This window comes from Lemur catta, chromosome 12, assembly GCF_020740605.2.
Source record: "Lemur catta isolate mLemCat1 chromosome 12, mLemCat1.pri, whole genome shotgun sequence".
Classification (NCBI taxonomy): domain Eukaryota; kingdom Metazoa; phylum Chordata; class Mammalia; order Primates; family Lemuridae; genus Lemur; species Lemur catta.
In genome coordinates, this window is record NC_059139.1 from 40,962,968 (window position 1) to 40,987,076 (window position 24,109).

The 24,109-nt window shown below is 35.1% G+C and overlaps 1 protein-coding gene and 1 long non-coding RNA gene across 3 annotated transcripts in view; one reads left to right on the forward strand and one right to left on the reverse strand.

Moving 5' to 3' along the window:
- CWC27 (CWC27 spliceosome associated cyclophilin) overlaps positions 1-24,109 on the forward strand; it is a 203,462-nt gene that overhangs the window by 147,721 nt on the left and 31,632 nt on the right. Inside the window, exons 11-12 of one of the 2 annotated variants that reach the window (XM_045566594.1) lie at positions 17,912-18,021; positions 22,446-22,518. In XM_045566594.1, coding sequence (XP_045422550.1) covers positions 17,912-17,972 — 61 coding nt within the window. In that variant the 3' untranslated portion in view covers positions 17,973-18,021; positions 22,446-22,518. Of the gene's footprint in view, positions 1-17,911; positions 18,022-22,445; positions 22,550-24,109 lie in introns of those variants that run through there. The other variant, XM_045566593.1, reaches the window with a different exon arrangement.
- Positions 1,483-23,331, reverse strand: LOC123648655. The gene is made up of 3 exons (XR_006738694.1): positions 23,301-23,331; positions 16,420-16,480; positions 1,483-1,512 (listed from the first exon to the last, which is right to left on the reverse strand). It is a non-coding gene; the product is annotated as an uncharacterized LOC123648655 (long non-coding RNA).

The window sequence follows — 24,109 nt, forward strand, 5'->3', positions numbered from 1 at the left end:
AAATGTTCAGAAACATGAAGCCTAAAGTGGTGCTTAATGATTGCAGCTCTTCAAGGATTGGGACAAGGAAAGCCAGTTATTATTAATCAGATTTGGCCAACACTACTTTGTCTCTCTCTCTCCACTCTCTCTTTTAATTACTTTCTCTAGGAATACATTTTCCACTGAAAAATCACTTTTCTTTTTTTAAAAATTTTTTTAATTAGTTCATTCAAATAATACTTATCAAATGTGAGATAGTGTAGGCACTGTCCTAGGCTCTGGACATAAAATGGGGAATAAGACAGAAAAGTCTCTGCCCTCAAGGAGCTCACATTCTTGTGTCCAACTTTGGTGCCCTTCTCAGTCGGAGCTCACAGACACCCACTCATCACATACTTTGCCACATTTTGAGCTCTTACCAAAAGGATAGGTTTCCACATGTGGTGTCATGGTCTTTCCAGTTGCAACTACTTTTCTGTTATATTTAAATGAATTATTATGCCTAAAACACTTAGAATACTGCCTTGCGCATGGAAAGCACTGTAAGTGTTAGCTATAGGTAAAAGGAGTAGCAAAACATTTTTCATAATATTAGTATGCCAGCAAAAACTATTTATTCTTTAAGCAAATTCAGAATTATAGGTAAGCCCCATGATAAGCAGTACTACATTTGAACATCCAAATTTATAGAAAATATAAATTAAATTTTGATAATTAACTTGACAAAAGAATTTTCCGCCGGGCGCGGTGGCTCACGCCTGTAATCCTAGCTCTGGGAGGCCGAGGCGGGTGGATCGCTCGAGGTCAGGAGTTCGAGACCAGCCTGAGCAAGAGTGAGACCCCGTCTCTACCAAAAATAGAAAGAAATTATCTGGCCAACTAAAAATATATATACAAAAAAATTAGCCGGGCATGGTGGCTCATGCCTGTAGTCCCAGCTACTCGGGAGGCTGAGGCAGTAGGATCGCTTAAGCCCGGGAGTCTGAGGTTGCTGTGAGCTAGGCTGATGCCACGGCACTCACTCTAGCCCGGGCAACAAAGTGAGACTCTGTCTCAAAAAAAAAAAAAAAAAAAAAAAAAGAATTTTCCACATTTCTCCCAATTGTAAGTTTTGTTGGTACTTTGGAAATAGAATTTAATATACAGAAATATTTTTTATTCAAACAAGTATGTTAATAAAATGAAAAATATTGTATCTACTCCCTGCTTCTTCAAACAAGATTTAATCATTTGAAGGGAGTCATAACTATATAGTAGCTTATAGACATAAAATATGGTACCTAGTAATCTCTGCCAAATAATACCTCATATTAATATAATATCAACACTTTACAAAGTCCTATCACATACTTCATTACATTTAGTTCCATTACAGTCCTGAGAAGTAGATTAGACAAGTATTATATTAATAGTTTCCATTTTGCAAATGAAGAAACCAAAGTATTAAAGATATTTAATACTCACCCTAACTTAAACAGTAGATTTGAGAAGGAGTCAGAACTTTTGTCCAATATTCTTTCCACCGTAAAACTGCAAAACATTGTTTCCTTTAATAATAAAATAAAACAAGCCACAAGCAATATGACCTGTTAGCTAAATGCCAGAATCAGCAGACTGAGAGCTAGCCTACAATTCACGACATTACCACTAAAATTGAGCAGAGTGACCCCCACCCAATTGACCCTCTAACCCCAGGTTCCAGAAAGCCCATTTGGACACAAGTAGACTTCAGATGAAGCATAGTTCCGTGAAGTTATTTCCTACCTTCACTCCATCTCAAAATTTAGTTTGTTTAGAAATGTCATTAAAGATAGGGATTGGGGAAGAGGAGTGGAATCTGAACTAGAATTTGTGTATCTATGGTAGAGAACATGGCCTAGGCAGTTAAAAAATTCTGAGACAGTGAAACAGAGTCAGAAATGACTAAACATAGTGCTTTAAAATAGTTGCACATATTTTCACATTTCAATTAGAATATTCTGATAGATAAGGAAAAATAATTTTACCAGGATATTTTTTCAAAGTTCCTTCCTAAAATTTTTAGGGAGAAATCCCAACAAGAGTTTGAGAATTTAGGAGTCTCTCTCTCTCTCTCTCTCTCTCTCTCTCTCTCTCTCTGTCTTTCTCTCCCCCTTTCCCCACTCCCCGCCCCCCTTGCTCTCTCTGTCTCACTACTACTGAGGAATCCATAGTTCATTGATTAAGAGAAGTGTAGGTGTCAGGAAACTTGAAACTTTACCCCTTATTTTATCAACTCTCTCTAACTAGTACTATAATAAGAAAGTAACCCTTAAAAAATTCTTAGAAATAGTTCAAACAATGTAACAATCTAGGGTGGTTCAAACACTTGATTTAGTTTTATAAAAGGCTCACAATGTAAATGATTTCTTTGCAACATAAGACCAGAAAGATATAAATTGTAGCTGCTCATTGCTAACCAAAATAAAGTTCTCTTCATCTAGCATCCAGGGACTTTCATGATCAGATTTTTCCCTTATTTTTCTTATTCCTCATCTTATTTACACATTCTTCTTTTTCAAAGAAAAATTTTCCTTTCCTCATCTGCATCCTGCACTGTGTTGCCTTCATACCTTGGTTATTATGTCTTCTACCTGCTATGGCTAAATCTTATTTCTCCTTCAAGGCCCGATTGTGCTGCCACTTCCTCCACTCAGTTTTCCCTCTCCCTCCTCTGCATGAATTTCCTAAATACTTTATCAGAACCTCTCTTAGATTACTTGTACCAGTAATAACGTATTTCTTATTCCTTCTCCAGTGTATAAGCTCCTAACGTTGTGTTACTGTCATTGTTTCCCTCGCTCTCATACATAAGAGCACCACCCCCACCACAACTGTCTGCAGTATAATAGAGTAGAAAAAGCATAAGCTTTGAAGTCTGACAGCCCTGATTTCAAATCTTTGCTCTATCACTTATTAGCCATATAACCTGGGGCAAGAGATTTAATCTCTCTGAACCTCTGTTTCCTCATGCATAAAATAGGGCTAATACCACTTCTGTTGTTAAAGAATTCAGTGAGAAAAGCATGCAGAGCATTCTTAGTATTGTATCTGAGACATGCTAGGTCCTAAAAAATCGTGATGATGCTGTAAGAGGCGGTCATACTTAAACTCTGCCATACCACACATGCAAGTATTTTAAGGACTATTTTGAAAACGTTTGTAAACTCTTGGAACTACTTGGAGAAAATTACCTCATGAGTTTATTACAGAGCAATAGAATCCTTCTCTAAGTACTGTTAGAAACACAGCTATTCTGTAATACTAGGATAATCATAGCCTTAGGTAATTTTAGGTAGATCTTTCTTTAGTCTCCTCCCTGATTAGCTTCATGAAATCTTTTTATCTTGAAGAATTTTGTAATTTTTTTCCTTATTGCTACAACACAGGGTATATAATTTGTAGTTTCCACCTCCAGAATGACAGGGCAACATGAGGATGTTGTCAAAATTGCCATCGAACTACAAGAATTGTGGGTCACATCATCTGGAGAAATACAAAGTGTGCTCTGTTGAGGGACCTGGGGGCAACATCAATCAACCTGTGTGCTAGTCCAGGAGTCTGCATGAGGGAAAATGAGGTAAATCTGTAGGAGAGCGACAAACTGCAGCTGACAGGTAAAAAGCAGAGCCCCCAGATGAAAAGCCATTCATGCCCCTCAATAATTCTCAATAATCACTTATATATAGCAGTTGTTTCTCATGATCATTATTAAGAAGAATGAAGAAACAGCTTATAAAAAGGTACTTATTAGATAGTCTGAAAGAGTTTATCTAAACCAATTTAACGTTTTATGTTCAGAACCTGTCTTTACTGATCTAAGGTCTCTTTATCTCTTAATATATAACGTAAGATGACTTAAATTCATTTGAATTGATTTTTAGTATAATATAATACTTTGTGGTAGCCTAAAATCATATGCTACTATAAGTTACTACCAATGTGACTACTATTTGAATTATTAATATAAACTCAAGCAATGTATTCCTGAAAAGACAAGATAATATTTTATATTTGGATAGGAGTGGGGCTTTAAAACAAGTTTTTAAAAATTTCTAGCATCTTAAGGGAAAAAGCAAAAGTACAAATTAAGAAAATTTCTAATTAGAGAATTAAAACTATATTAGGTACACATTCCACTTCATAAATGATCACACTGTGCTTTAAATGTATATAATTTCAGAATGATTATTAGATTATAATGAAGTATATCTGCAGTCAGTATGCACTACAAAGAGAAAGTGTACATGGTAGTGTATATAGACAGGAGGCAACATTTACTTGTCAGAAAATCTGGTTTCTGGTATTCCCAGCTTAGCACAATCATTTAACCTCTCTGAACCTCAATATTTTCATCTGTAAAATGAGCAAGTTGCTGATACCTAAGACTTCATTGCACTAATATTTTATGTTGTGATTCTGGACATACTCCTTTTGTACAGAATTTAAAAAGCAAGATTAAGAGCCAGGTGCAGTGGCTCATGCCTATAATCCCAGCATTTTGGGAGGCCTAGGTGGAAGGATTGCTTGAGACCAGGAGTTAGTGACCAGCCTGGGCAACATAGCAAGACCCTATTTCTACAAAAAATAAAACATTAGCTGCTCATGGTGGTGCATGCCTGTGTCCTAGCTACTCAAGAGACTGAGGCAGGATGACGGCTTGAGCCCAGGAGTCGAAGGTTGTAGTGAGCTATGAAAAACATTATGTATTATTTTATTTTGAGAATTATTTTAAGCCTCCCATAACATGAAGCAGTGAATCTAGAGTGAACTATAGAGAACAAAAAATTAACACTTCCATCTAAATTAGACTGAATTGCACTTAATCAGTGTTCAATGTTGAGGTATACCTCAATGTTATATTTCAGGTAGTCCCTAAATTATTTAACTACTTTTGACTAATTTTTGTGAAACTATAGAGACTTATTGGCCACCAGATGGAGCCAGTATTGTTCGATTTGTAGTATAAAAATATGCTGACAATGAAAATTGGTTAAACAAAATGAATAAATGGTGGATTATAAATGGTAGTCCATAGTACAGAAAAAAATAAACTTTAGCATCCTTCTGACCAGATTTTGTAAATGTGCATATATACAGAGACCCCATTAAATAATTTTTTTATTATGAATAAGTTTTTGTTTTGGCAGTTTGATCAGATAGAGAGACCTGTTTTCTTCTTATTCACTGTTTAAAGATACCATCTGAGCAACTTGCGGGTATCTTTAAAACACAGTTAGCATTTAACCTCTGACCACTTAATAAATGTTAGAGGTTATAATAATGAAAAATGGTAGTAAAGAATATATTGCAGGTAGGGTCTAATTGTAATATTGCAGAATATTCCCATTGTCATATCCATGATGGATCTTTTAAGTAAAACAAACTAACAAACAAAAGCATTCTGACTAGGAGGGGGGGAATATATGTAGTTTATCCTCCATAGTCCCTCAAGGGAGATGGTAAAGGAAATGGTAAAATCTCAATGAACGGTTCCAACTCTTGCGTGGTCTCTACCCAGAAAGCTTAGTGTCCAGGGGCCTTAATCAGTGGTAACTGCCTTCAAGTTGCCTTTAGCAACTCTTCTCAACTCTATCAAGTGTCAGAAATTATCTAACTCCTTATCAGTAAATTTAATTAGTCCACTGTCTATTGAAAAATATTTGTATGCTAAGGGTCTTAAGCCCCTACAAGCCCCTCAAGGATCTATTCCATCCAGCAAAAGCAATAAGGTGTAGATGCTGTTGCAATTCAAGGCCTGCAATGATCAGTCTGTTTATTTATCCATTCAGCTACTATTTATTGAGTACATACTATTTGCAAGGCATATGCGAGGCCACAAACAGGGCACAATTCCTGCCATGTGAGTTTACAGCAGAGGGGGTGATACAAAGAGGCAGTTATGATACAGTGTGCTTAGGAGCTACAAAGTGTTTTAGAGGTTCAAATAAGGGGGAAACATGATTAATCAAGGAGAATCAAGTAAAAGCCATAAAGGGATTCTTCCTAGGTGGAAATTACTTGAGTAAGCCCACTGTTTGGCAACCTATTCTTCTCTTATTCCCTCATTAACCATTAAACCGTATATTATGGTCTAGGGGGAATTTAGGGCCTTTTTTCTGTAGGATTTTATTTCCTCAGGACACATCCAATTGGTTACTTGATACCTTTTTATGTCAAATTGGAATATTTTCTTCTAAGTTTTTTTTTTTTTCCCCTCTCAAGCAGGAAGGAAGAGAAATAACCAAGCTGGTTAAGGGTTTGTAGTGTAGAGCTAGACTACATGGGTTTATATTTTCATTTTTATAATCCCTGAGATAAACTAAGGTAGTAAGAGCTTAAATAATTTTATCATTGACAAAATGGGGTTAGTATTATAACATGCCTTCCTCAGAGGGTTGTTGGTTATGAGGATTAAACAAGTAATTCAGTTACTAGTATCTGGCACATAGTAAGTACTGGAGATTTTAGCTATCCTGTTAGCTATTTTCAAGTCTGTCACTTTTACTTGAATTAATGTAAGATCTGGTATATTAAAAAAAACTGATAAGACCATACTTTGTAGTTTCCAGAAAGTATAATGAGATACAACTAGATATCAATAGCATTAATATTTTTCTATATCCATCAAAGTTCATCCCCTTTGTCATTCAAATGATGTTTACTATTATCATTACCACATCACCTTTATTTATGTAAAAGTTTTCATTTATAATGGAAATTTAGCAAAATTTTCTTGAAGTAATAGATCCAGAGCCATTTAAAATAGTTCATAAGCAGTTTATTAACAGTTTCTGGCATATAATAGCCACTCAATATACTTTTTTTTTTAAGAGGGACAGGTCTCCCTATGTTGCCCAGACTGGCTTTAAACTCCTGGGCTGAAGCAATCCTTCCTCTTTAACCTCCAGAATTGCTAGGACTACAGGTGCACGAACCACTATGCCTGGCTCAATATGTTTTTTTTGTTTGTTTGTTTGTTTGTTTGTTTGTTTGTTTGTTTGTTTTTAATGAATGAATTTGCAGCTACTTGGAGCTGATAGCTGAGACAATAGAGGATATGAGCTCTTCACTATAAAATGGAATTTGTGGATAGATACCATTGGTTCATTAGCCAGGTAGCCAATGAAGAGATTCCAGTAGGGTGGAGGTTAAGTTTCTGACTAGCTCCTAGAAGGGTAAGGGACATTCTTTATAACATGAGAGAACATGTGGGAACAAAGGGACTGTACTTAACAGTCTTACCACAGTTTGTCACCTAAACTAAGAGTTGCAATACAAGTTTTAGCCCTGCTACTAACCCACATGGAACACTAGCTTAGTAACTTAACTTACCTGGACCATAGTTACTTCACTTATAAACTGAGAAGTTACGTTCAAAGATCCTCAAGGAAAATTCTAGCTCTGGTGCTCTAGTAAACTGATGCTCCAGTGGTAAACTAATTGTTAGAGTCATGTTGGACCTTCCCTTCCCAAGCCCTTTCATATATATCACCTAATTTTTATCTCATAGACAGCTAATATATTTTTAAAATTTTATTCTAATACCATAATGTAGATAAAATTTAAGCCCCCTAGGATGATTATATTATAAAGTTCTTTCAGAGCATCTCTTAGAGAGTACCAGGCACTTGGGGGACACTTAGTGAATTTTATTTTCGGAATTGAAGTTTTAATTGAGACAGTAGGACACTCTGTGCTTTTAGTATCATGCAGACCTCAGCTCACATCCTAGCTTTACCATATTCTAATTGTTGTCCTATCCTGTTTCCTCGTTTGTAAAATAGGTTTTTGGATACTTTCTACGTGGATAATCAAAGCACCTTAGCATGATGCCTAACATACATAAAATCCTTAGTAAATTTTTTATTCCATCCTTTGTTCCTATTTATTTTGCATTTGTTTCATAGAAATTTCAGTTAATGACAAATAGTCATTATACTGCATCATTATTAGTTATGAATAACCATCCAGTGTATTTTAAGATTCATAAGAATACTAAAGGTAGAGCACCCTGTATTAGAGAAACTGAACTTTTTTAAACTTCTTGTGTATTTTATTAGCCAGTCACTTACTCAGTTTTCATTTATTCAGGAGGTTTCAAGCACATGGGAAATGAATGTGCTACTTCCTGTTCTGACAACATGGACTGAGCTAACAGAAATTCCTTCTCCTACAAATATATAGAAATGCTGGATAAAATGTGATCCAGCCCAGTTTAAATACTTAGCTAAACTTGAAAGAGAGAGAAAGAAAAGAGGTAAGAAAGAAAGAAAAGAAAATTCCTAGGTGGCAGAAACAACGGGAAGGCAGATGTTAAGTGAACAAGCTGATAATACTGCAGTGGCCCAGGGGGATACTAGACCCAGATATAGGCTGTAATATCGAGAAACTGGGGTTTTAATCTCACGTTTGGACAGAAGATGTGGCCTTGAGGTAAAGAAGTGGGAACTAGGAAATCTGTCACCTGGTCAGGAAGGCCGCATAAAGCTTATCATTTTTCGGAGCTGTGTGTATGAGGAAAAAAAAGTCTCTCATGAAAAAAATCAAAATTCTGAACCTCTACCAGGCATGACTACACAGTCTGAATGTATACTGTCTATATGGTATAGGATTCTGGAGCCAAGAAATTAACATGGAAAAAAATGTGGCTCTGCACTGGTAGAACCCTTGATTGTCTGGCAGAAACAAATGCAAAACCTCTGTAAGAAGCCTTGCAGTCTTGGGTACCTAGAATTCCTGTGGAGTCTGATGGAAATGCAGCTTTAGCTGAAAATAAACTCACAATAAAAAATTAGAAAACACGTAGAGAAATGACCACTCTGTGGAGAGAGTCAGAAGACCAAACAGAAGGATTCCCAAGAACAACCTGAAAGATGCAACATAAGTGTGTTCTAAATAAGGAGATTTTTAAAGGAATAAAAATCATAATCATAATAAAATACCAACACTATGAAAAAATAGTGGGTGAATTTGAAAAAAAAAGCCAAATATTATAGAATATCTAGAAATAAAAAAATATAGTTATTAAAACAAATGACTAAGTTTATGGCTTAAAAATTGATTAGAAACAACCAAATGGAGAATTAGTGAACTGAAATATAAAACTAAGGAAATTACTCAGAGTAAACTGATAAGAAATAAAAACATGAAAAATGAATGTACTATGATCATTCATAGTTGATCATACTATGATCAATAGAAGCACTTTATTCTAATATACAAAGTTAGAAAACAGAAGAATTGACCAGATTTTTCATGTAGTTGGGTTTGTGTAGCAGATGTCATTGCATCTGGCTGTATGTGCAATGTAAAATGTTTGAGTTACAGTTTCCATGCAGTCCGGATGGAACCTTAGCAGGTTTAATCCTGGTATCACAAATGTATATAATGAAAAATCAACAGACCTCAAAGCTGTTCTCAAGCTGTTTGCCTGTTCATTTTGGCTAGAAATGAAAACATTAGGAAGGGAAAGACATCTTTAAACCAGGTGATAAAAAAATCTCATAAAACCAGGAACTAGAGCAGCCAGTGGGCATATCAGGCCTTCGCTTATCTGACCTTGATGATTTAGATTTATGACTTTCTAGAAAAAAAAACTGGCAGGACCATGAATTTGACTATTTGACTATATCATATTTACCTGGTATGTTTTCCATTTTGGTTAAAGGACCATAAAACATCTGCATTATGAAAAATATTAGTGGTCTGCTTTTCTGACCTCAAACAGTAGGCTGGATTGAATCTGTCTTCCTGAGCTAAATGTTATTATCTTAATTCTGGCTGCAAAGGTGGCTTTTGTTTTTAAAATTTTCATTGACATTGGCAAATGAGTAGAATAAATTACCTAAATGAGTCTTTTCTACCTGGAATTTCTATGAACACTGTCAACCAAATCTTGGCATTTTATCTTATGGATGAAATGGATGGAATTCATTAGCAAATTGATATGTCTGAGAGGGAATCCAATTTACTGTGAGGCAGTTTTGAATATTAATTTGGACAGGGAAATTGGTTTTGTAAGAATTGAAGATTTTAAGTATTCTATTAGTTGAGACTTTTGAATTTAGAAAATCTTTTAAAAGTTTAGGATAAAATGCTATTTCCATAAGATATGGTCTGTCTTTTTATTCCATTGAAAGAGAATAATTTAGTAAAGAATGTTTAGTAGTATAGGTAATTTTAATTATTTCAAGTTGTATCAAATCGTCTAATTCTATATGCAGGCATACAAACACATAGTAGCATCGGGTTGCTCTTCATCACTCCTTTAGAGGACGTCTGGTTTTTTATTTTATTTTCTGAGAAAATTATCAGAAGATAAAAATCAGTCCAAGCCAAAGTGTTACATGTTTCATTGGAAAGATTGTATATTCTGGAAATAGATTAATGGGACCACCCTTAAAATAATCTGTTATGCAACCATCTGTACTACCCTAACATCAAACTTGTGTAATTTTAGTCATTTTTTCCCAGCTCTTATTAGTCTACCTGTGGTTAGTCAGTGGAACTTTTTCATGCCTCTGTTGAGCATATCTTTAAAAAGATAAGTCAAATTAGAATTAAATGATTAATAATCACAATCAAATTAAGAGCTCCAGAATACATCCAAGTAATCAAACCCAAAGAATACTGCAGCTAAAAAGCATAATTCCTGAACAACTATGGAATCTGTGGGTGTCTTTAGAGCGTTCTTTACTAAGTGGAGTAGCAGAGCATTTACAGTTACGTAATGCTAGGGTACGGCCTATGATTTACCTACTCAACCCTGAGGCACCAAGTATCTGAGTTCTTAACTTTCATTACAAAATCTAGTCAGCTGTGTTGAAGTCAAAATGGTCTCATGCACGATCAGAGGGTAAAAAGTCTAGTTTTTATAAACTTTTCCCTTTAGGAAGCAAAAAGCTACAGTAAGGATAAGATTACTTTGTCAGATGACAGTTGATTTAGCAATGGAGGCATAGACAGCATTCTAGAATTCTGTATAGTTTTCAGTCCATCTGTTGAAAATTGTTTAACTAGAGCTTTGCTAAGAATGGTATATAGTTAAACATGGGGTAGAAGCAAATAGTGTTGGAAACAGGATTCAAACCTTGTGAAAAGAGAAAGTTACGTTAGTTACTTGATCTGGGATCCTTTAAATAATGATGAAAAGCCCTAAAGTTTTATCCAACTATTAAATATTTCCTTAACATTTTTCAGAGCGAAACTGGTTTTGCAATCCATTTCCTGCTTCAATTAGAGACTGTAAATCTTCTCTTCATTGTTTTAAATTTAGTTCCTATCACCGAAGAAATTGTATCAAACAGATCAAAACTTCATGATTGAATCTTACTCATTTTTTAGATGCTTGCCATCACTACCACTGATTGCCTTATACAAAACATTTATGAAGCTGGTTATGACTATATATTAAGAAAAATAACTAATAGTACAATATTAAGAGATTATCAAGGTAAATGTGTTTAGGAGGATCTGAACTACATGTCGGTTTTCATTATTATGGCTAGAAAACATAAAAGGAATGTGGTTGGATAAATACTGAGGAAATAAAGTGATTCATTAAAGTTGTTTTAATTTAGTTTTTCAATATATCTAAGAGCATCTCAATTGAAAAATCCTTATAACCATTTTTAGAATGTATATAGCTTCATAATCCAGCAAAACAATGGTTTCCCTTTCCCCTCCATTGAAGTAAAAAAATCCATAATATAAAAGAAATGTATTTGTATGAGAGAGACATAGAGAAAAACAAGCCCAACTTGTGCAAGAATGTGCAACATTCCTTGAAAGCGTATCAAAGTCAATCATAACAAAGAAAAATATATATTGTGTTAACATATAAATATACAGTATGTATGAGTATATATTTTGGTAACTTAACATTTTAATTTTGGACAATAATAATAGCTAGTTGTTTGCCATGCTTCAGACAGTATTCTATTTAATCCTCGCAAAAGCAAGTGGCAGGATTTCATTCTTTTGCATGGCTGAATAATATTCCATTGTGTCTATGTACCGCATTTTCTTTATCTATTCATCCATTGATGGGCACTTAGGTTGATTCCAAAATATTTTGGCTATTGTGAATAGTGCTGCAATAAACATGGGAGTGCAGATATCCCTCTGATAATATTGATTTCCTTTCCTTTGGATAAATACCCAGTAGTGGAATTGCTGGATCATATGATAATTCTATTTTAAGTTTTTTGAGGAACTTCCATACTGTTCTCCATAGTGGTTACATATTTTTTTTATTTCAGAATATTACAGGGGTACAAATGTTTTAGTTATATGGATTGCTTTTGTATTGCTTGAGTCAAAGTTTCTTGATTTCTTTTTCAGATTGTTCACCATTGCCAAATACAAATGCTACTGATTTTTGTTTATTGATTTTGTATGCTGCAACTTTATTGAATTCACTTATCAGTTCTAATAGTTCTTTGGTAGAGTCTTTAGGTTTTTCTAATTATAAGATCATGTCATCTGCAAACAAGGCTACTTTGACTCCCTCCTTTCCAATTTGCATGCCCTTTATTTCTCTTGCCTAATTGCTCTGGCCAGGACTTCCAGTATTACACTGCATAAAAGTGGTGAAGTGGGCATCTTTATTTTGTTCCAGATTTTAGAGGAAAGGTCTTTAATTTTTTCCCATTCAATATGACGTTAGCTGTGGGTTTGTCATATATGGCCTTTATTATCTTGAGGTATGTTCCTTCAGTACCCAGGTTGATGAAAGCTTTTATCATAGAGGAGTTTTGAGGGTTTTTTAAGAATAATTTTTTACCAATTACCCTGTCTTTGTTGGGAGTTTGTTCATTGATGTGTTCAGTGAGAATTAGATTAATTCAGTAAAATTTTGTTAGATTCAATATTATTATGATTGCAGTTCTCCCCAAATTAATTTATACATTCAGTGCAGCTACTGTCAAAATCCTAGCTGACTTATTTGAAGAAATTTTCAAGCTAGTTTTAAAATGTATATGGAAAGGCAAAGGAACAAAAATCGCCAAGATAATCTTGAAGTAGAAGACAAAGTTAGAGGGCTTACACTAACTGATTTCAAGACTTACTATGAACCTGCAGTAATCAAGACAGTGTACTGCTGACATAAGGAGAGACATAGGTTAAAGGAACAGAAGAGAGCATCCAGAAGTAGACATACATATATGGTCAGTTTATTTTCAAGAAAGGTGCCAAGGTAGTTAGTTCACTGGGGAAAAGAAAGCCTTTTTTTTTTTTAAACAAATAATGCTGGAACAATTGATATCTGTATGGAAAAAAATAATAATCTCAACCCTTACCTTACACTATACATAAAAATTAACTCAAAATAAATCATATACCCAAACAAAAGAGCTAAAATTTTATACTTTTAAAACATTGGTAAAAAAACTTTTGTGACTTTAAGGCAAGCAAAGATTTCTTAGATAAGACACAAAAAGTGGATATATGAAATTAAAAAGTGACAAGATGTTGTTCATCAGAACTTAACTTTTGCTCTTTGAAAGACATTAAGGATGGGCATGGTGGCTCATGCCTGTAATCCTAGCACTCAGGGAGGCCCAGGCAGGAGGATTGCTTAAGGCCAGGAGTTCAAGACCAGCCTCAGCAAGAGCGAGACCCTGTCTCTACTAAAAATAGAAAGAAATTAGCCAGGCATGGTAGCACATGCCTGTAGTCCCAGCTACTCTGGAGGTTGAGGCAGGAGGATTGCTTGGGCCTAGGAGTTTGAGGTTGCTGTGAGCTAGGCTGATGCCACGACAGCACTCTAGCCTGGGCAACAGAGTGAGACTCTGTATCAAAAAAAAGACACATTTAAGGAAATGAAAAGGTAAATCACAGACTGAGAGAAACCATTTGCAGAATATATATCTGGCAAAGTGCTTGTATCCAGAATATATTAAAAAAACTCTTACAACTCATTAATATAAGACAAAAAAATTTTAATGGACAAAAGATTTGAACAAACAGTTCATAAAAGAGGATATATGAATGGCCAATAAGCACATAAAAAGTTTAATATCACTTGTCATCAGAAAAATGAGATTTGAAACCACAAGATACCATTTCACACCCTCTAGAATTGCTGAAGTTAAATGACAATACCAGATATATCTGGGTATGTGGAGTAACTCGAATTCTTCTACATTGCTAATAGGAATTATGCAGCCAAAATGGTGCAGCCACTGTGTAAAACAATATGACAATATCTTATAAAGTTAAGCATACACTTATCATATGACCCAGCAATCCCACTCCTGAGAAATGAAAACATATGTCCACAGACTTGTATGTGAATGTTTATAGAAGTATTACTTACAGTAGCCAAAAACTGGAAGCAACTTAAGTGTCCATCAACTGGTGAAAAAATAAACAAATTAGAGTATATTCACACTATGGAATACTACTCAGTTATATAAAGGAATTCCCAACAACATGGATGAATCTCAAAAATATTTGCTAAGTGAAAAAGTCAGACATAAAAGACTACATACGGTATATTTCCACTTGTATGAATTTCTAGTAATAGCAACTATGGTGACAGTAAGCAGATCCCTGGTGCCTGGTGCTACAAGGAAGATTCAGATACTTTTTAGGGCTATGGAGCTGTTCTATATCTTGATTGCAGTGGAGGTTACATACTGTATACAATACCAAAAGTCATCAAATTGTATACCCCAAATCAGTACATTTTACTACATATAAAGTATACCTTAATACAGCTGTTTTAAAAAAATTCTGTCATTATCATTCAGTTTCCTAAATGAGGTGACTACTTTTTCTAAGTTATTAAAAGGCCTTTTAATATTATAAACAACATAGCTATAGAATTTACTTGCTTTACCATACAGTTAAATTTGCCTATCCTTAACTTTTTAAAATTGATTTTTAAGCCTTCTTTTGGACAGAATTTTTTGTTTTTAATTTTCTGCTTCCCACACACTCCTTAAAAGTGAAATCAGGTGGTTGGTCCTTGCTTAAGGGGACCATATTTAAGAAGATGCATGTGAAAAACACTAAAATAAGCACTGCTGAAAATGTTTTGAAGGTTTTAAGCTTGACTTACCTGTGATATGAGGTAACCGAATTTATCTACAGCAGCCTTAACATTTATTTTAAAATTCCCACCACAAATAAAGATTTTCAGTCATTCATAGCTGAAAATCTAAGTTAAGAACTTGTCCTTTCTCTTTTGCATTTGTTTTAACCATTAAAACATTAAACAGTTCTATAGATACTCATCAGAATTTTCCTTAGCATTTTACAAATTTCTGCCACGGGGAAATGGCAGAAAAGAAAAATTGTTGACTCCCTGAATGCTATGGATCAGGAGATTGCAGGTGCATTGCAAGTACTGGCTATAACTGTGTGAGGCTAGGGGCCCTCACTGGCCTACTGCCTTCTTATTTTCCTGTTCCCCTGTTTCATTATTACTTCCTTCATTTATTTGACTATTCATTGAGCGTCTCAACCTTGCCAAGCACTGTCCTCAGTGCCAAGGAAATATGACTTCTCCTCAAGGATTTTAATGTCTAGTGAGGGTTAAAGAAGAGTAAACAGGGAATTACCATAAAGTGTGATAACTGCTAAAGGGTGCCCCGGAAGCTCAAAGGAGGAACATCCAACCCAGACTTGAAGAATGGAATCAGAAAAGGCTCCCTGAAGGAAGTGCCAACCAAGCTGAGACCTAAAGGATGAGCAGGAAGTGAGCAAGGAAAATTAATTGGGGAATGGAGAGATGGAGTGTTTTTAGTATTCCTGAAAGAAGGAGTAGCATGGTCTAAGGCTAAAGGGTCAAGAGAACAGGGTGAGTTCAAAGAGTAATCGTTATAAGCCAAATGACAGCATTGCAAGGTGGATGTGGCAAAGGTGTTGTGAGAGAAGAGACTGGAAAGGAAAGCATTGATCCTGCATCATCTCAAGGTGTTTGATCCCAGGACAATGCAAATGCAACTACTATAGGATAAGAAGGAGAGAGGTATTCAAAGATGTAATTCAACAGAAAAATATGAAAGTAAATTTTTAAGCCTATTATAACAATCACTTTATATATACCAATTATGCTGACATACTCCCTTCACTAGTGTTTACTAAGCATCTGTGCCTCAGATATTGTTTATGTATTTAATGGCTTCTTTTTCATGACTGTGCTCAGTTTTTACCATTTACAGTTGTCACTCTTGAAAGAAGAGTTGGATATACTTTAAAAGAGTACATATAAAATTGTTTATAAGACTGATTATTCCTTTCAAGTTCTACCAAAATCATATTAGGTAACCACAAAGAGACAAATTGTTTTCTCAGTTCACACATTTTTTTAAACTAGAAAATCTTTTGAACAAAATGGTTGATCGTTAATATATTGTACATTCATAATATTCTTCAAACTAGGTAGCAAAGAGGTAAGAAACAAACCTTTTAAGACTTGAGTAGAAAGATTACCCGCATTGTTGGTTACATCTGGCTCATCATTTGTCTGCCAGCCAAAGACAAGAAGAGATAGGTTGTTGTTTCTTTTTTAAGTCACAAATTTTTGTTAATATTTATGCATGTAAGGTATTGTAAAATGTTAGTACTTGGGATTTTCTTTTTTTGAGGCAAAACTATTTTTTATGAACCCAGATGTTAACTAATCTTCACATGGATTTATTGCAAGACCAAACCATAGATTTATTTTCTAATTTAGTAAAAATCATTTTTTTCTGCTTCTGGTAATGGTCCTGAATTATCTGTTAGATATATTGACTTTCTTTTTTTTTTTCAAATTTTTTTTTTTATTATTATTTTTTGAGACAGAGTCTCACTTTGTTGCCCAGACTAGAGTGCCGTGGCATCAGCCTAGCTCACAGCAACCTCAAACTCCTGGGCTCAAGCCATCCTCCTGCCTCAGCCTCCCGAGTAGCTGGGACTACAGGCATGTGCCACCATGCCTGGCTAATTTTTCTATATATATTTTTAGATGTCCATATAATTTCTTTCTATTTTTGGTAGAGACAGGGTCTCGCTCTTGCTCAGACTGGTCTCGAACTTCTGAGCTCAAATGATCTACCCGCCTTGGCCTCCCAGAGTGATAGGAATACAGGCGTGAGCCACCGTGCCCGGCCAGTATATTTACTTTCTATGATGTCATCAAATTCAAGTTTGTTATTGTTATAACTGGGAAACAAAAGTGGCAGGTAATTGGCCAGGTATAGTGGCTCACGCCTGTAATCCTAGCATTCTGGGAGGCCGAGGCGGGAGGAACGCTCAAGGTCAGGAGTTCGAGACCAGCCTGAGCAAGAGTGAGATCCCTGTCTCTACTAAAAATAGAAAGAAATTAGCTGGACAACTAAAAATATATATAGAAAAAATTAGCCAGGCATGGTGGCGCATGCCTGTAGTCTCAGCTACTCGGGAGGCTGAGGCAGAAGGATCGCTTGAATTCAGGAGTTTGAGGTTGCTGTGAGCTAGGCTGATGTCATGGCACTCTAGCCTGGGCAACAGAGTAAGACTCTGTCTCAAAAAAAAAAAGTGGCAGGTAATTGAAATATCAATGAATATTTGAAAGATTGTGTCTTATAAGGCAAGTGAACAATGTAAAATGGTATTGCTGAATTTTAGGAAAATCTTAATCATTTTGAAAGTGAGATAAGTGATTTTATAGTCAACTTAAAAGTACAAGTAAGAACAATTATAATAGTGCAGTGTAGAATAAAGATGTTTATAAAATTTGTTGATAAATTAACATCAGTCACTTTCTAATTTAGGAAATAATTGTGGAGCTGGTGGGCCTTATTGGTTTTGTTTTGAAATTAAATGGAGGAAAATCAAGTCAAATTCTGACCTCTTCAGTGACAGCATATACATTGATATGAATCCACAGAGATTTTTTTACTACTTACTCTAAGAGTATTCCATTATTCTTCAGAAAAAGAATCCACTCCAGATGGTGCTATTGCAGAATACAGACGAGAAAAGCAAAAGTATGAAGCTTTGAGGAAGCAACAGGCAAAGAAAGGAACTTCCCGGGAAGACCAGGTAACTTCAAAAACCAAAATCCACACATAATTCATTGCCTTTTTATTATTTCCAAGTGTTGCTTAATGGAGCCTAATTTGATTATATATCAGGGGAAGTACTACCTCTTGAAAAAGGAGGCCAGCAGGACATGGTGGCTCACATCTCTAATCCCAGCACTTTGGGAAGCCTAGGCAAAAAGATTGCTTGAGGCCAACCTGGTGAGACCCCCAACTCTACAGAAAATAGCTAGGCATGGTGGTGTGCACCAGTAATCCCAGCTATTCAGCAGTCTGAGGCAGGAGTATCACTTTGAGCCCAGAAGTTTGAGGTTGCATTGACCTATGATGACACACTACACTCTAACCTGGGCAACAAAGCAAGACCCTATCTCAAAAAAAAAAAAAAAAAAAAAGGATATATTTATATACAGTACTAAGGGCTTTGGCCACTCATGTAAAGGTCCAAATTCTAGAGTTCTTTCCAGACCATTGTAGGTGACAAAGTCTGAAACTTTCAAGTTTCAAACTTGTGCTCCCATATAAAGCACAGGAAACTTATAAAGCCACATATCCTCAGAAACTCGGGTAGAACCTCCGTCTAAGTGAATATTATGAAATGGAGAAGTGGTGATCGTAAATGAGAAGGTCTCTTCCAGCCCAGCATCTCAAATGCTAACTCGGCAGCTTAGCTTGAAATTGCACACTGCCTGGAAATAAGGCATTTAATCTACTAGTTGATTTTTATTACAAATAAAACTGTGTTTACTGCAAGTGATTCCTGAATCTTTAGACAGTAATATAAGGAAATTTTAGGAAATCAAAAACAAAAAGAGATAGGAAGCCAGCTCAACAATTTGGGAGTTAGCCATATACACCATGCAGTACTTGGCACTTGATAAAACAAATCTCTTCAGCAGCCTTTCATGTTGAAAAGCTAGGGGGCAGACTGAAATCATTTATTTTTGGTGCTGACATGTATATATGAGGACATGCCATTGTAGGTGTATAAATAAAACAGACAAAATAAAAGTTTAATTTAAACACCCAAACCTATTTGAATAAATTAATCTAATCAAGAATTGTATAATAAATGACACTGAATTACTGGTGGAAGGATCATGATACAGCAGTGCTTAGCGTGAAAATAATCACAAGGGAAGTTGAATAAGAAGTCAGGTATAAGAAATGGTAATCATGGAGAATTAACTTATTTGTAATTTTCAAAAGAAATAACACATCAAATGAAATTAAGAAAAATACATTATTAACTTGTTTTCATGGAGTCACAAAGTCTTCTGAATACCAGTGGTAGTGACTATGCTACCAAAGATGCTAAGGATCACTCTTATTCATCGATTCCTCTTTTTTTCTCCCTTGTAGCAAATAATTATTAAGAACCTACCACGTACTAATCACTGTATGTGCTGGTCAACACATGGACACATTCCTGCCCTCTCTGAGCTATCAAGGAAAAGAGCTATTTAAATAAATAATACCAATAAAAGGGGGTGAACACTATGAAAGGGCAGATACAGGGACCTAATTAAATGTTAAACAGTAGGACCTAACATTGCCTAAGAATCTGGGAAGGCCTTCCTGAGAAAATCGTTTGTCTGCTGATCTTTGAAGACTGAATAGAAAATAGCCAGGTGGAGGCAGGTTGTGGCTACACAAAGGGAATAGTACATATATGAGAAGTCTTTGACCTCTTTGCAAAGCACTAAAAAATGTTAAATATGACTATAACATAAATTAAGAGAGGGAGAAAGATGAAACCAAAGAGGTAAGCAGAAGTCAGTTCAAGCAAAGTTAAGGAGTTTAGATTTACCCTAAAGGTAAGGAGGAACCATTGACAGAAGTGATTTGATCTCATTTGCATTTGGGGAAGATCCTTCTGACCTAGCTGTGGTGTGGAGAGTCGACTGGAAACAGGGGAGGACTGGAGGCACAGAAGCCAGTTGGGAGACTCGTGGGTGTAGATATGCATGAACACAGTCTGCCAAGGCCAGGCCCCTTCAAAATAGCTTCTCCATGCTGGAAAGGCTCTCACTGTGCTGAAGAGCCATGCTGAAAGTGGTTGATCATTCATTCCTTTAGCAAAAGCCAAAAGACTGAGTAATTCCCCTGTACATGCCAAACAGAAATGCTCCTATCTTCTTCACCCTAGACTGTGCCCCATTATTTTTCTGATTTTTTTTTCTGCCAAGTGTCTTCTCTTGCCTTTAGAATGCAGCTAGAGAACGTCCAATCTGGCATATAGAAGAATCTAATAAAGGCCAAGAGAATGTTTTTGGTTTGCCACAGTCCCCCCTCTTTGAGCAAATGCCAGCAGCTCATTAATTGGCTCTAAAAACTGCCTTGCCATTTTTAACTCAAGGAGAAAGATCTAGGTCTAGTGTAATTTTCTAGTAAGCTTTTAAATTTCATTCCACTAAGAAATCTTTTTTGTTTTCATTTTTCTTTATGCCTTTAGAAAAGACATTTCCAAATGTACTAAAGTCCCTCATTAAAAATTAATAGGGTTTATTTCTAAGCAGTAGATTAGATAGATATAGAGATATACATATGGAGATATATCTTTATGTAACATAGATATAGATATATAAACATATACATACGCACACAAAAACACATACACATAAAAAGCCTGAAAGGATATATACCAAAATGTTTAGCAATAGTTATTCTTAGTGCTAGGATAATAGTTATTTTGTTTTGCTTCTGTTTTCCAATATTTTTAAGTAAACTTTTTCTTATAAAGCAAATACAATCACAGTTTGTAAATAATAGGGGTTTTTTAAAATGAATGTGGTTTAAAAACAAGGGTGCTTTCTCTGTCAGTATTGTTTGAAGAGCTTAGTTCTATCATCTCTACTCTAAAAATAGATAAAATATCTAAAACCTAACGCACTAGGCAGCCTTCAGAATGCCTACGATGATATTCTATAGGAATTTATAAATTTTCTCTAAAACTCACCTCATTCAGCAGCTATGGTAATGTGTATATTTTCAGCTGTTGTCTATATGGGCATTAAATTTTGCAGACATGTATAAAGCAATTGTCACTATTTTTTTTTTTTTTTTAGCAATCACTGCCTTTTTTTCTTAAAGTTATTTTGGCATTACTTGGCTTAGGTTCTAGACTTCCAAAACCTACTTAATCTTTTCATGAAATGTGATCTTAATGATATTCTGTAGATAAATTCTGGACCTTAGGAATTTATTGGGACTCTTTAATATACCTGTTATTCACAGATTGAACTATCTATCACATATTCTTTTCCATATGAACTATGAGGATTTCAGTATTGAATTCAACATATCAAAACATTGATTAGGCCCTTGATTTTTCAGACTGGTGATACCTTATCCCATTTTACAATAAGGTGCTCTTTAAACCTGTAAAATGGGAAAACTTTTCTAGCTTGTGTTCTCTGCTGAAATTGTGGAGTAGACTGTTAAGGTATAGCCAGGAGACGATGTGGTTACAAAACTGTAGCCATTTGTTGCTGTGTCTTGCCCACAGAGAGCATGGGAGCCAAACAAGAATTCAGAGTAATGTTCCCCCACCACCTTTTTTTTAAAAAACATGCTTAATATTTGTATCCTTCTTCTTTTACTTAACAACAGAATATAATGCTTCATGTATATAACTTTTAATAGTAATGTAATATATTTATGGCTTTTTACTAAATTTATCTAGTTTCTTATTGATATATATTTAATGTGTTTCCATTTTTCCCATTTGTATGACTATTGCTACAGTGCACATCTTGTGCATAAGCCATTTTCTGTGTTTCAGATTATTTTTCTAGAATATATTCCCAGATTAGAATTATTGAATCAGGGGGAATGATCAAGTTATAGTTTCTGATACATATCAACAGCTTTCTAAAGATATTATTGCAATTTACCCATGTTCCAACAGTTAATGTATTCATTCATTCTATCTTCCCAATATTGATATTTTTACAATTTTAGAAATTTATTAAATGAAAAATACTACTTGTTGTTGGTGTTTCCTTTTTGATTCCATATCTGTTAGTGAGTTAGCTCCCTCTCTTACGGACATCAAAAACATAACTATTAATAATCATGTGTTTTTAAAAGTTGAAGTATTTTCTACATAAGCAAATTTATATTCCCTAAAATCAAAAATGGTCATCTATCTCTGAGGAAAAATATCAGTGGAAATCCAAACAGGACAATGTCAAGGTTTATTAATATCACCCACTGTTACATCCTGAGGGCAGTTTTGTTATTTTTCTTCAAAACCACACACCTAAGCGTTTTATATCCAAGTAGGATATTTTCTTTTCTACCAAACTTAACTGTCCCTTTTAAAGTTATATTTATCTATATCAGAAAATTTAGCAGTCTAATTGTTATTTCATTTTTTTTATTGTTTTATTTTTTACTCACCCTACCTAATTGTTATTTCAGACCCTTGCGCTGCTGAACCAGTTTAAATCTAAACTCACTCAAGCAATTGCTGAAACTCCTGAAAATGACATTTCTGAAACAGAAGTAGAAGATGATGAAGGATGGTAAGGATTTCGATTTCTTTATATTAACTGTAAACAAATAGGCTCAGAGCAGAGATTCTATTGGGACATTTCCAATGTATCTTTTTTTTTCAGACTTTACCATCATCATGATAGGGCCTCAGCAACTCTTTTACTTCATTTCAGTTCAATATAAAGTGAAATAAATACACCAAGCACTCAATAAACAAGCATTTATTGATGCTTGATGTGTTCCAGTATTGTGCTAGCCAGTGAAAAACACAAAAGAAATATATGACACTATTCCTGATCTAAGCAACTTTCTAATATTGTGGAAAAGGTAAGACTCATGTTAAACAACTAGAAAACAACCTTAAAAGACAATAAATCAATAACTTTTTACACTTTCCCACACACATTTTAGAACTCGGCAATCCATTTCGTAATCCTACTAACTTCCTCTTCAAATTTATGATCTGCAGGATCCTAGCAACATGTACATAGATAATTTTATTTTTATCTTTGGATATTTTTCAGGTTTTTCAGATACTGATAAGAAAAAAATTAATGGCATGTACATGTCCTTTGCTTAGAACTTCATCCTATACCAGCAAAAAACAAAAAAAAGAATAAACACTTTGTTTTTCTTTATCACACCCTTCTGTCCTCAAGCTGAATTCACATGCAGTATATTAGGACTCCCCACACCTAACTGCCTCCACCTCCCACTACAGCCTGGCTCAGGCACATCGCTGCGAGCAAGCCAGTGTATCACCCCCCACACATGACTCACCCTCTGGAGCCTCTGAACCGTCACATGTGCCATTACCCCAACCCAGAATCATAGCCTCAGTGCTCTCTGCCAGACAGCATCTCCCTTATTTCAAAACTCTGTTCAACACTCCCATCCTCCAGGAAACCAGTCAGCAAGATTTGTTGAGCACTCACAAATCTACAGGGTGGAGGAAGGAGGGCTGGGACACATATTTAAAAAGACATAAAAACACTCATTAAGCAAACATTTAAACACGTAAGACTCTGCAACTGTATATAACTTTAATCAAAAGGGCTGAGGGGGTAACAATTTGAATGGAATGAATCCTACCCAAGCTAGGACCCTGGAAGCACTTGTGTATTTCTCAATTAATTTATAGTTTTCATGTGATGTGGGTTATAATGCCAATTTTTGTAAAACCCTATATCTCTTATAATCCCTTTCTATTATTTCTATATATTTATTTATACTTAAATTTAAAGTTGCTTGAAGGCAGAAGCTAGCTCCTTCCATAGTTCCGTGCCAAAGGTGAAGGCTCAGTGAGTGTTGATTAACCCATAGAGATAAGTGTACATTGCATAGAAGAACTTTCTGTTTTTTATATGACTGGACAGGTTTAGTTTTATTTTGGATTCCTTGAATGTCTCAAAATATCTTTCAAATGTTTTGGGTTCAGCCACCACACAAAAATGTTTTGCCAAGTCCTCTTCCCCTTATTTTTGAATCCATATGCATTTTTAAAGGAAATATAACCCATGTGTTTCTGATTCATTTACACTTAACTCATCAAGATGGTGTTTTGTAAGAGCAGTTTGATGCCCAATAAG